Below are 14543 nucleotides of genomic sequence, written 5' to 3'. Positions count from 1 at the left end.
TGCACGTTAATGAGGATAAGGTCAGGTGTGTCTTCTATTTGAGTTATATACAATCTAAGTCTTTGCAAAGTCTTATGAAAATATTTTTCTCTTTTCCCTAGAATCCATAAGTTAGTGATAGCCAATGCTCTCATTGAGGATGAAGGGGAATATGTATTTGCACCAGATGCTTACACTGTTACTTTGTCTGCCAAAGTTCACGTTATTGGTGAGTAGATAAAAGAAATAATTGCAGAGTTGTGTTCTTATTTGTTTGTTTTTGTCTACCATGCAATTATAACATGTTAAAAATGATGTCATACTCGCCCGCTGCTCCCCTCAGCAGTGTATTTCAGTCAATCTACCTGTTCTGTTCCCCACTCTGTCTCTGGTGAATCCTCTCACCTTCACACCTCTGGTCTGTACTCCAGTTCTTGTATGCATAAATAAATAAATCTTTTTAAAAAATAAATAAATAAAAAATAAAAATGATGTCATATTTAAAGAAAACTACACAAATTCATATAAGTCAATAATAATAATTTATTCATAAGTCTTATAATGAAGTAGTTTTGCAAGGTGCTTGGCACCAACTACCTTGAACCCTCATTTTTTTTTTTTGGCCAGATAGAAGACTGGCTACTGTTTATCACTGGTTGCATACTAGCCCAGATGCTCATACAGCCATGACTGTCTGGTAACAAAGACTATATGTCATGTTCCAGATCCTCCTAAAATCAAACTGGATGGCCTTGGTCCTGACAACACGGTGACAGTGATTGCGGGAAATAAGCTTCGTCTTGAGATTCCCGTCAGTGGAGAACCACCCCCTAAATGCATGTGGAGCCGTGCAGATAAGGTTTGTTCTATACACACACACACACACACACACACACACACACACTCAGTGTCCATCCTAGTCCTCTCCTGTTAGTCAGACAAATAAACGTATGGTCTATGGCACAGATGCAATTCCTTTGAGAAAGAATGGTAACTGACTTTCAAGCAAATCTAATATTCATTGACTTTCCCTACTTTTGTCTACCTACTGTGTGCATGGGCATGTTTTAAAGTGCAGTGAACAAGATCCCATCTTTCATTCTAATGGGTGTTGGGGAAGAGGGTGGAAGAGAAATTGTCAATGAATTATTAAGTAAATAAATAAAATTACTACACCTAGTACTGTTGAGATTTAAAAAAAAAAAAAAAACCCAGGGAAATATGATTAGTGAGTGTCTGCCTGGTAAATGATGCCAACAGATGACAATATGGAATGACACTAAGGATGCAAATGATCCATCGTATCATTGATCCATACATAATGATCCATACGTAAATGATATTAGGATGATAATAAGGAATCCATGATGTAAAGATCCAGGGGAGAGATGTCCAGTCCAGGCAACGTAGCTGCAAAGGCCAGGGAGGGAATGAGCTTGATGTGATGGAGAAAGAGAAGGGAAGTCCATGTGGCTGGGGTGGCTGAGTCAGGAGAATAAAGATCTTCAGAGTGGAAGAGGAGAGCGAACTCAAGTGTGACTCTAACTTCCTATAGGAAATGTTTTTGACTAAAAAAGCAGAACTTAAGACTGTCATTTCTAACCAGATGGAGTAAAGAAATTGGCTTTATCCACTGCCCTAAAATAAACTGCAATACAAAGAAAATATATGAACAATAGTTTTCTGGACATTACATGTCAGACAATGAAAGGCAATGGCTTGGAAATATGGGGGACAGATGAGGGAATTGCGTAATTGCCCCAGCTTGCCTCCTTGAGTGAGTTTCCAGACAGTTTCCAAGAAGAGGCACCCAGATAAGACAAGACCCCAGTGGAAGTTGCGAAGGCTCTTCACACAAAGAGGCAAAGGCCTGGAGTTCACAGGCCACATCCTCTGCAAGGGTGTAAGACAGAGAGAGAAACCTAGGACTCTGCAAAGGATGCAACTTCTGTATTCAGCAGAGATCAGGACGCATCTGGGAGGAAGCTACTCAAGACTGAGGCAAGAGCCATTTGAGAGGACTAAATGGAAGAGGACTGGTGCTTTCACAAGCCCAGGGGCAGTGGTTGCCTGCCCCCTCCCCACCAGACTTGAAAGCCTCACAATTCACAATGCATGGAGGAGAGGACTCAGGAAGGCTTTGCCTGGGTTATGGGAGTATTTAATTCTAGACTGAGCACTGCTCTGGGGCCACCTCATCTATGATAAAAACAGGTCCTAAAAGTCTCAATCAATTTCCAAGTAATTTAAATGCGTTCCAAAACAAAACTCAAGATCATGTGTAAGAATACAAAAATATCAAGATCAAATTCATGATGGCTTCCATCTAATCAAACATTATGGCAAAGAAGGAAACAGGGAAAGAAAACCCAATATGAGGAGAAAAGTCAATTGAAGCCAATGCAGGTCTCACAGAGATATTAAAATCAACAAAGACGTAAAAATAACCATGTTAAATATAAATTTTAAAGGTTTCTATATGTTCACAAAGTTAAGTGTGAAGTGGAAGATATTAAAAAACCCAAATCATACTTCTGGAGATGAAAATGATAAGATATAGGAAATAAAATATATATATACATATATGCATGGAATGGACAACTTACATATTGCAGATGAAAGGATTATTGGGGTTTATAGGATTAAAAATTCAGTCTCTTCCTTGACTTGCCAACAAGGATGGGAAGTTTTGAACAGATAAGGGGAACTGAATAGTTACCATGGGAACCAGGCCTTGAGCCTGGCAGATTGAGGAACCAAAACATTGTTACGGAAATAGGGCCAAAAGCCAACCAACTTGTGGCCCCTAATGGCTGGTGTAAATTCTAAAAACTCTAGGGATGGATTGCAGTCTGACATTTTAGTAGATAGCAGCTCATGCAGACCTGTGTCCTAAATCTTAGAAAGCCCATGAGTTCAGAGTATAAATAGAGCTGCAAACTTCCCTCGTGGTGCAGACACTTTTGCCTCACGCCCTGTTTTTCTAGCTGGGTAATCAATAAATCTGTCTCTTCTACTTTCCATGCTGTCTCTGGTGAATTCTTTCACTACCATAACCCCAGTATTCCTTCACAGCCACTGTTGTCCCTTGCTGGGCATTAACCTTTTCTCTTTTTCTCCTTTTTATATTGGCTGTCATTGTCATAATCAGAAAAATGTAAGGCTGCTTTGCATTTCTGGTTTAAGGAAGAAGGAAGGAAAAAAATTAAAGGAAAAGAAAGCGGAGGGGAAAAAAGGAGAAAGGAAAAGAAAATATAATAAAAGCACAATTTCACTCCAAAATCAGATGTCCATTTTTCATGCCCTGTTGGAAGGAAAAAAATCGGTGCTCAATAAGTTGTATGGAAAATTAGCATTGCAATGTTTTTCAACTTTTTTCATTATTTTTATATTTTCAAGATAACCTAAAGAAATGAACAAATCATTACCTAGTTTCTGATATGAGTTTAAGTTTTTCTAATTTCATACACAAAGAGACTCCTCTCCTCTAGAATGACACTTTTGCGCTCGTATTTTAAGTCCCCCACTTTGTTTTGGTTAGCTTTCTCATACATGTGTGGGATGATAATACTTCACCCTTAGAGTTGGTGGAGGAGTAAACCAAGAACGTGTATTTTAGGGGCCTCCCTGGTGGCTCAAGGGGTTAAGCACTGCTCTGTGAAGCAATCCGCAGCCTCTGCAGCACCATTTCGATCCCTGGCCAGCCAGGGAGCACCCCACATGGTGCTGCAGATCTCTCCTGTCTCACCCGCTGCTCCCCTCAGTTCTGTATTTCAGTCAGTCTGCTTGTTCTGTTTCCCACTCTGATTCTGGTGAATCCTCTCACCCCCCTGCATGTCTGGCCTGTACCCCAGCTCTTGTATGCATAAATAAATAAATCTTTAAAAAAAAAACATTTATTTTTGCCATTAGTGCCAAGACCAGCTTAAGTTATAAGGCGCTCATACAGTGTTTCTTTCTTCTGCAGGCTATCATGGAAGGCAGTGGACGCATAAGAGCTGAGTCTTACCCTGACAGCAGCACTCTGGTTATTGATGCAGCTGAAAAAGACGACTCTGGTGTCTACCACATAAATCTGAAAAATGAAGCTGGAGAAGCACATGCAAGCATCAAAATTAAAGTTGTGGGTAAGTCCTCTAAACCAACTAACTTCGAGAATCAAGTGGACATGTCTAGATCCAAAATGGGCTTTGCCAGCTCTTGGTTTTCTTAAATTTGCAGGGTTGTCAACAAAGCATAAACAATGTATAGCTCTATTTTATAATCACCATCTTCCTTTTTCTGCCTTTGCCACTTCCTTTCTTTTCTTCCATTCCCTGCCCTTCTCTCTCCTTTCTCTTATTTCTTGCTTAAAGGACTTAATTCAGGCATGAGTAACTAATGTTAGCCAATTGGGGTTGCTGTTATTAGCTCTCTACAGTCACATTCCCTTTCAATGTGTTTTTTTTTTTTAATTTTTTTTTAGCGTAGAAGAACTGGGGTATAGGCAGAGTTGGGGGGAGTGAGAGGATTCACCCAAGACAAAGTGGGGAGCAGAGCACTGCAAAGGGGAGTAGCGGGAGAGACAGGAGAGGTGCCATGTGGGTTAGCTGCCTGGGGTGGGGGGATGGAACTCAGGCCATGGTGGTGATAGCACTGAGACTTAACCCCTAGGTCACCGGGAGACCCTCAATGGCCTTTTACCATCAGATCAGTGAAGTACAGTTGCTAAATAACTTCTGACAATCATTGTAGAGTACAGTTTACCTTGATCTGAGACAGCTGTCTCAGATCATTTTTTTTTTCCAAGCCTGACACAGCAGATTACTGTGGTCCAAGGTCTTATGATCGCCTCATCTCACTTTGGACCTTCCTTATGAAACACATTTCATATTGACCAAAAGCTGAGGTTACTGTATCAGGCCCTGAACTATATTTAGAAGACATGGTGACTTGGGTTTCTACTAGTCAGCACCTTGAGTCTTCCAACTGATGTTAAGATTTACAATAATCAGTTCTTGATTCAGTTCTGCTGGAAGTTCACTTTGTAGATTAAAAAAGGAACATTTGACATTAAGCAAAGACTGTGGTCACTGTTTTCAAAGTACAGAACATGAGTCTTGTCTTCCATGTGGGGCTTGTTCTCTAATGGTGTAACACTAAAGGATTTTGATTTTGATTTTTACTTGACTTACTTTCTCTGATCTCATATGGAACATGGTTTGTTTGGGGTTTTTTGTGGAGGGTTTTTGCACAAATTAGTTACTAAGTGCATTGGGGGAAACATGGGAAAAGAACTGCTACTGTGATTATCACCAAAGCACTTACTTTCCAGTTAACATTTTTCTTTGTGCATACTCTCTTGTTGTATTTCACTTTATTTAATTTTTTTCTTCACCACAGACATCCCTGATCCTCCAGTGGCCCCAAATGTGTCAGACGTGGGAGATGACTGGTGCATAATGAGCTGGCAACCTCCTGTCTATGATGGAGGGTCCCCAATCTTAGGTAACACATGTTGGTCCATCTGTGGAACTCCCTGGAGTTGAGTTCCTCTTTGTATACTTTAGTAGAGAGTACATTTAAAAATACTGCATTTAGACGAAAGTCTATTATACTATGACTTTAAGTATCCATTCAAACGGGAATATATTTTGGGATGCTCTCTAAACACTGAAATTTAAATAATTCTATTGAAAATCATTTGACTATTCTTTCAGTTTGTTTGTTTGACATTCATACTCAATTACTAATTTTAAAACATTGGAAGTCTACTTTTAAACTTTTAGTAAATTAATGTCTAATTCCATATAATTATGAATTCTATATTTCTATGAAGAAATTCTATATTTCTATGAAGAAATTCTTTTTAGAGTTAAATATTTGGAAGAATTTGCTTCCATGAAGAAATTCTTTTTAGAGTTAAATATTTGGAAGAATTTGCTTCCATAACTATGGAACAAGAATTTTTTCTACTTCCTTATAATGAAATAAACAAAACTTATCATCTCCCTGTTATTACCTGCATGGCTGGATCTCAGAACCAAATCTCTTGCTCAATTATAGCAGCTGTATAAGCTGCTATTGCCCACATATCTGTGGTTTATTTTTTTCTGTTTTCTTTCTAGTACAACTTAAATTTTTTCTAACCCTACTATTTTTATCTACATATTCCAGTGTTAATATTTGTATTGCTTCTAACCTGTCTTTAAAAACTGATGGAAGAAGGTGGATTTCAAATATATGCATGACTGTTTCACTTAAGGTGCCAAGAATATGGGAAATTTTAGGAAATTCTAATATCTAACAAAGTTTATTGTTGGAAACCAAGGAAAATCCTCAGTTTCCATTCTGTGTCACCTGTAGGATACTTTATTGAAAGGAAAAAGAAACAAAGCTCCCGATGGATGAGGCTGAATTTTGATCTCTGCAAAGAAACAACTTTTGAGCCCAAGAAGATGATTGAAGGTGTTGCCTATGAGGTCCGCGTCTTTGCTGTCAATGCCATTGGCATCTCCAAGCCCAGTATGCCCTCCAAACCTTTTGTTCCTTTGGGTAAGTCAAGAAAAATATGTCTGTGGCATGGAGATCATTGCCCCAGATTTATGACTACTTCCTCCCCACTTATAACGGAGCAGACCTAGAAGCTTCTTAAAGTGGTGAGTAACAGAAGGTTAGAGGTAGTTAGGGGAACTTGTCTGTCTAAGGGGAAAAAAAAAAAAAAAACTTTGGTGGAGCTGAATACATTTATAATGTAGGTCCTGGAATTTATCACCAGAATTCCAATAACAGCGGTGGGTGGCTCTGTTTGATGCTTCCCACTGATAACGTAAAGTTCAGCCCATTGACATATGACCCCTCTCCATTTGTCCTCCGGAAAGTATAACCCTGCACCTTGTGTGAACTCTGTGATAATTAAGACAAATTGATAATGGTTCAATAGTGCACTCTTGAGAATTAGCCTCTTTGCTTTATAGTCACACCTTAAATATTATCTCTTGACTCAAAAAATGTTGAGTAAAGGTAAAAAAAATAGAAATAGAAAATAATGTCCCCATTACATACATACTATGTATTTTTTTTTTTTTTTTGCAATAGAAAGAAGTGTAAGTACAAAAGTTATGCTTTAAAACTATAGAGTTAAGGGAAATTTTGATCTCAAGCTTTCACTTTTTTCAACTTCCTTATATTCCTCAGCCTCCCAAACCAACCTCCCAAATTGCAGGGAAATTGTGGCAGCATCTCTAAAAATGTCCCTACCTCGCAGACCTTTGGCTTATGCATACAGCATGTGCTCCGGAGTCCTCATTATTATAGCATTGGGCTTCTGGGAATATTTCTTATTTGTCTCCTAGTCTGTATTATCACAGTTCCTATGCCCCGGATATGTGGTTAATTTCTTCTTTTTCTGTTTCTTTTATCTTTGAAGCTGTAACCAGCCCTCCCACCCTTCTGGCTGTTGACTCCGTAACTGATAACTCGGTCACAATGAAGTGGCGGCCCCCAGACCAGATTGGTGCAGCAGGTTTAGATGGCTATGTGCTAGAGTATTGCTTTGAAGGAAGTAAGTACAACTCGTAGTTAAAATGAATACCATCATCAATAGGTGAGCTCTGGCCCTTTTTCTTTTGTTTCTCTTCCTCGGGACCTCATCTCCTTTTACTGAAAATGACAACAAGCCAAAATCATCCTTCCAAAATGGATGAAAACTTAGTCTTTCTTTGGAACTTAATGCTAAGAAATTGATATTAAGCATATCCTAGCTAGGGAGCTAAATCAAACAACATGGTTGATCTGAGTCACAGTGGAAAAGGGCTCTGACCTCATTTCTGGGAATTCCACTTCTTGAATTGGTGGCATTAAATTGTCCTAAAGCAAAATAAAATTTTAATTAGGATGAAACAGCTGAAAATTCCAGACCAGGGACCTCCCTGGTGGCACAAGGGGTTAAGCACAACACTATGAAGCTGCCTGCTGCCTCTGTAGCATGAGTTCGATCCCCGACTAGCCAGGGAGCTACCTACTTGGCACAGCAGAACTCTTCTGTCTCTCCTGCTGCTCCCCTCAGCAGTATATTTAAGTACATCTGCCTGTTCTGCTCCCCATTCTCTCTGGTGAATCCTCTCACTCCTGCACCCCTGCACCTCTGGCTTATACCCCAGTTCTTGTATGCATAAATCGATAAGTCTTTAAAAAAAAAATGAAAATTCCAGACCCTATACTAAACAGAAGTAAGCTATCAAAAGAGCTGCCTATTTCTAGGTAAATAATGACAGACTATCTGTTAATCATCTCCTACTTCCTTATAGGAAATAAAAAAGAATTAAGGACAACTTTCAGTTTTTAAAGAAAACAGCATAAATCTTAGGGAGTATAGAAATAGATTAGACATGGAGCATTAACTTATCTCAGGGATTGGTTATATAAAAAATGTAATCACTGAAATTTAGGAGGCGAAAAGAAACTGACAAAAATCATAGAAATAAGAGAGAAAAGAGAAAATGACCCAAGAAAATATGGGTCAGGATGTATCTAAAACAAAAGAAGATTTTAAATTCACTGGAAGTGATATTTTATATTTTCTGCTTGTTGTGATTTGAAAATAGGGGAATAAAAATGCCCCAGCTTTGGACTCCAGCTCCATGCTAGACGGTGGTAGATTAAACAAGCCACCAGGGAAGCTTATGCTTATACCACACAGAATAGGCCAAGAACTAGCCACTAGCAGACTCTTTAGATTCCCCAACTTTAATGTGGATCTGATTGAAGGACCAAGACTACATAGCCCATTCAGGAAAGTAGGAACATGAACACCAGCCCACCTCCCCAGGAGGAAATTCTCCAGAGAAGAACCATCTTAGGGGGAAAAAACTGCTGAAAAGGAAACCCCAGACCCCAAGACTGGGGCACCCATGGAAATGACCATGGGTGGTAGAAAGTGAAGAAGAGGAGGGACTGAAGCATGCCATCAGCACCCTGTTCTATTTCCAAGTGCTGTGCTCACGCAGCACTATGCTTGGTTTTTCCAGGCCTCGGAAAGTAACTATCACCCGTGGGGACCATAAGAGAATCCCCAGCATTAGCCCAGGGTGGGAGGGGGGCAGTATCACCAATGCAAGGGGTCAGTTCTTGAGCACTTCAGAATATGGTTTATTCCCATTTTCCAATCCCCACTCCATTTCAGAAATTCATGAGCACCCCACTTTATTTTTTTATATCACCCCGTCAGCAGAATTTCCCAATCTTAAATGCGATGTGGTTGCTGAGCACAAACCCTTTATGTATGTATGAAATAGAGCAAATTCTTTACTCTTTTCTTTCTGATAGGTTTAAAAAGTAAGAAGATACAGCAAAATGATAGATGGCTGTCATTTTGATGTTACCCACCTTAGCTAAAATACAACCATGTGTATTTTACATACTTTGGCGTGTGGTCTGTGTAGATATGTATGTATATATGTATATACATATGTATATGTACACAGTCATTATTCTGTATCTATTTTACCACATAACGTTTTGGAATTAGCTTTCTATGGAAGTTCTTTCATAACGTGTATATCTTTCTCGCAGTCTTTTCTTACTTTATGTGGCTGCCCTATTCTTTATTCTCTTTTAATGGCTGTTGTCCTCCAGACTAATTTTCTGTAGTGTTTAATGCTTTTAGATACGTCAGGTTTTCTTCTGTAAGAGATTTCTTTCTTTTGTAAGATCGTGTGTTGGTTTTGAGTCTGCCTCTCTTTTTTTTAATGCCTGCAGCATTTTATTCTTCTTTGTTTTCTTCCTTCACTCTAGTTCTTCCTTGTCCTTCTTAAAAATTCTCCTCATGTATTAAATAACTTTCATGTTCCTTTCCCATCTCCTGGACACCATTTTCTTTCTCTCTGATTCCCTCAATTATAGTAGTTCAGGTGTAAAGGGATGGGCTATTTTGGTTTCCCCCAATCTTGTCCAGTTTGCTCTTGAAATTCCTACTTTACTAGTTCTTCATTCTTTCCTACACATTTTCCCAATCTCCTATTTTTACTTTCTCATCAATTACCTCTTAACTCTATAAACATCAACACAAAAACTCCCACACTGACCACTTGCTGAAAGACGTATCTCTTTTCCAAAATCCTAAGTAATTTTTATCATCCACATGCCTGCCAACCACCAGGATATTCTGGCTTCCTGCTTCTTCCCCCTGATACTTTTAAGAATTGGAATAAGAGAGAAATTTCCAAGGATGTGTTTGTGTGAAGGGGGTGAGGGGTGTGACCAGTCACCACTTCCGTGAGCCTCTCCTGGTACCTGCAAAGTCATCTCACAACCAGTGAGGTGTGTCCGTGGCCACCGTGTGAGCCAACAATGTCCCCCCCATCCTTATAGAATGCAGCCAGGTGGAGGCTCAATTTGTTTTCTTGACCATGAGCATGTTGTCAAGGCAACCGGGGGTGCGTGCTGAGTTACTGGGCAGTTTCCCTCTCCACTGAGAACTCAAGCCCTGGGGAGACAGGACTGGCCTTATCATAAGTGCCTCGCTCCCAGACTCTGATGCTTGAGCCCCACTGTGGAGCACCATGTTCCCTGGGGATCTGCGAGGAACCCCCAACCCCGCAGGGCTGGGGTGGCAGGGACAGGCACCAGGCTAGACTGTTCCACGGTGTGTGGCTTCCCTGTGGAGCCCAAGAGCATCTCTTCCTTTCTCTTCAGGGTCTTGCTTTGTTTTTCATTACCTCTTGTTCCCCCAGCTGGAGGCCGCCCAGCCTGCTTTCTCCTCCTCTTCTCTGTGGCTGGTGCCTCAGGACCAAAACCAAACCAGGGTCTGAACGAACAGAGTGAGCTCTGACCCCCTGAGGAGTTCCCTCCCTCTAACATGTCTGGTCTCTTCCATCACTACTCTGAAGACAAATTTCTTTGCATACTTTGCATACTTTACTAACAGAGAATGCTGACTACTGATACAATATTCTTCTGGTGTGAAAGTGGGTGTTTTTAATCAATTTTAATGACGGATTCTCAAAGGTACATCAGCAAAACAGTCTGATGAAAATGGGGAGCCTGCATATGACCTTGCAGGTAAAGTATTCTGCAAAAGTTCTCAAACTTTCTTATCATATGATAAAGTTTCTGGGAATGTTCCATGACCAAGCATGAAACACACCCACCACCCACATACAATACAGCCCTTGAGGTAGAGGGGAAGATGGGTAGTGAGTTAATAATGTGGGATCCAAACTCTCTTTCCTGTGGGCATATTGTGTATAAACTTTTAGAAGCTGAAATGTTGGCAGTCCCAGATGCCAGATTTAAATTCTCTTGATGTTGTGGACAAAGCTACCAAAAACTTTTTTAAAAAATAGAATTGTTGTTTGAGGTTAAAGAATTATGCCAATTCCTTATGAGATCTTTGGAACTGTGTTTTCTCTTTGCCATTAGAGATAGTATCTTCTCCTCATACATGGGAGATAAGATTCCTTATGCTCATACTCATCTCTCATAATAATAAATCAACCAAGACAAAATAGATATGTGACTATTTCTCATTCATAAGAATAGCATTGTCCTCTTTTTCTGAGGTTTAATGAATATAGATGGCTAAATTGCTAGTTACATCCATCATGATAAAACTGAATTGGAATAAAACTTATGCAAATACTTGGGGACAGTTTCAGCTTTGGTAGAGAGCTGAGTACTAGTATTTAGCATACTTAGCATCTTGGATAAGAGGTTTCCCAGAGACAGAATCCTAATGTCCTTCTTCCCATTTTTTATTTAAAAGTAAAAAGTGTTCACCCATATAATCTGAGTCCAGTGCAAAGTCATGTACCCACCAAATGATGTATTTAATCATGAGTAAAATTCTGAGTCTCCTGTGATGGATTATTTCACCCGCTGACCATTCTTTCTCCTCTATTCCTTTTTCTTTTATGGACTTTAGCTGAGAACTGGATAGTTGCTAACAATGATCTGATCGACAAGACCAAGTTCACCATCACAGGTCTGCCAACGGATGCCAAGATCTTCGTGCGCGTGAAGGCTGTGAATGCCGCCGGTGCCAGCGAGCCCAAGTACTACTCCCAGCCCATTCTCGTGAAGGAAGTCATAGGCAAGTATCTTCAAAATCTTGTCTCCATTTCACATTACAACCTTTATTTTTTAAGCCCCTTTCTTAAAACCTATTTGGTTGCTACTCCTTGAACATTTCATCAGTGCCTCCTGGGAGATAGATCATCAGCTCAGGTTATACCTTTTGGTGTGAGGATTAGTTAGGTAACTCACCAGGTTCCACTGGCCAGTGCTGGCAGGGCTGCCTCGTCACACTGGAGAGTGTAGATGCAGCAGGACAAGCAGTCCCTGAAGCAGCAATGTGGCTCAAGTGGAGTCTGCAAGGTCAAACCATTTTCATAATAATATGAGCTCATTATTTGCAATGACTGATGTCTGCACTGATGGTATAAAAATGATGGTGAATACAATTGCTTGGCTGTATTGTCTGTAGCGAGTTTCTTAACTTCCTATGCTTCATTTTATTTATCATAAGATAACATTACCTACCCCAAAGGATGACTATGAAGTTTAAATTAGTCCCTTCATGAAAACCCTTTAGCTCAGTGTCTGTACCTACTAAGTGTTCTAGTGATGAGAGCTGCTTCATCCCTATGAGCCCATGAGCCTTTGACTCTCTGCTCCTAATGGGATGTAGCAACATACTTGACTCTCTTCCTGGTGTTTAATTAATGAACATTAGCACCAACGGGCTAGACTGCCTATTATATATACTTGACCATAGTCACAAAGTGAGAATCTTACTATCAAATTCCAACAGAATCACCTAAGTAGCAAGTACTAAGAGCTAAACATTTTTGTTTCTGGTGAGAAAGCACAACAGGAATTCCTACAACTACTGGGGTGCCTGCAGATCATCTGGAAACTTCGTCAGAGAATATACTTGCTGTTAGGAATAATGAAAAGTATGTATTAGGTTTGGGAGAAAATTTGGTGTTTTTCTATAAGTTGTTTTAGGCTTGTAATTACCATAAGCAAGGGAAGTTGCAGTAAAATCAAAGTGATCAAGGGTCAAGGTGATGGCAGTGAGCCATTAAAACATCTCTACTTGAAAACATTTGAAACAAAAATTACCATATATAATCTGCTAGTGGCACACCTAAGATTCTACTGCAGAGACAGGAACATAAAGACATCTACTGGGACCATGCCAGTCTGCTTATGTAACACTCTTCCATTGTACTAAACTGATCACAAACTTATGCTATTCTACCCTGATGCAGAGCCTCCAAAGATTCGCATCCCAAGGCACCTGAAACAAACCTATATTCGCAGAGTTGGAGAAGCTGTTAATCTGGTTATACCTTTCCAGGTAGGAACAAGGATCACACATTTCCTCTTTCCAATGCTATGGTGTTGAAGAAGTAGAAGGAGGTCCTCCAGCATTTAATTTCATCAGGATTCAGGATTTCTTCAGAGGGAGAGTAGGAAATAAATGGAAGAGATTCGGGGTAATTAAACAACCTCCTATTTCAGAAGTAGAAAAATCTATAGAACTGTCATCAACTTTCCTTCTGCAGGAGAGAAATAAAATCTAGTCTTGTCTGAAATTCAGGGATGATGTTTGAACAGGGAAGAAACACGGTGAGATACCAAAATATGAAATGCTTGAAGATTTTTTCTGGTCTTATACATATGTAAAACTGATCTTCATTTGAAGTGAACTCAGTGTAACGTTCAGGAAACCAACATATGCTTATTTACCCTAAAGTGAACCAAATTCCCATAAAGAGATAAATGACATTTTAGATCTTGATGCCACTCACTGAAATATGTGAAAATTATCAAATTTTTTGCTCCAGCAAAAGAATATTTGTTTATAGTATCCTCTAGGCTTGGCGTACAATAGTCAATTTTGGTCTCATAATGCAGTCAGTAGGCAGTAGGGTGTAGAGAGTGTGACAGTCACTGCTTTAGTCCCCCCATCACACTGCTGTCCAACAATGGAGTAATGCTAAGGGAAAACAACCTTGGGACAATCCAAGCCCCCCTTCCCTCTACTTTTCTGTCTTCCACTTTAGGGAAAACCAAGACCAGAATTAACTTGGAAGAAGGATGGTCAAGAAATTGATAAGAATCAAATAAACATTCGTAACTCCGATACTGACACAATCATATTTATCAGAAAAGCAGAGAGGAGCCACTCTGGGAAATATGATCTACAGGTCAAAGTGGAAAAATTCACGGAAAATGCATCCATTGATATCCAGATTGTTGGTAGGTTGGGAAGGAGAATGAGATGTTCTGTCAAGGCTGTTTGTCAAGGACAAATTGTCCTTGTCATTAAGGCGGGAGTCAGAATTGTCACACTGGCTCCATGCAAAATTCTTTTATTTGGGATTTTAAAAAAATTAGTAACATTTGTAAGTTTTTCAAAATAATTTTCACTGACTAAAAGGACTAATCATGGGAAGCTTAGGGCATATATGTTTTAAAAAATTAATGTATATACTTTTAGTGAAGACCATTTGAACTGCTTTGCAATCCACTCCTCGCTTACTCTTTTTCTTAACTGGTACATAATAAAAAGATTC

General features: G+C 39.6%; 1 protein-coding gene across 1 annotated transcript in view; it reads left to right on the top strand.

The window, feature by feature from the left end:
* MYBPC1 (myosin binding protein C1) overlaps window positions 1-14543 on the top strand; it is a gene marked incomplete at its 5' end in the record, with an annotated part of 70499 nt that overhangs the window by 46320 nt on the left and 9636 nt on the right. The window contains 9 exons of the mRNA XM_084255443.1: window positions 102-208; window positions 705-838; window positions 3947-4106; window positions 5362-5466; window positions 6325-6513; window positions 7388-7522; window positions 11882-12049; window positions 13233-13321; window positions 14031-14226. Of these exons, the coding sequence (XP_084111569.1) occupies window positions 102-208; window positions 705-838; window positions 3947-4106; window positions 5362-5466; window positions 6325-6513; window positions 7388-7522; window positions 11882-12049; window positions 13233-13321; window positions 14031-14226 (1283 nt within the window). The remainder of the gene's footprint in view (window positions 1-101; window positions 209-704; window positions 839-3946; window positions 4107-5361; window positions 5467-6324; window positions 6514-7387; window positions 7523-11881; window positions 12050-13232; window positions 13322-14030; window positions 14227-14543) is intronic.

This window comes from Talpa europaea, assembly GCF_964194135.1.
Source record: "Talpa europaea genome assembly, chromosome: 15".
NCBI lineage: Eukaryota > Metazoa > Chordata > Mammalia > Eulipotyphla > Talpidae > Talpa > Talpa europaea.
Note: the sequence above shows the minus strand (reverse complement) of the source record. Positions and strands in the feature narration are given on the sequence as shown.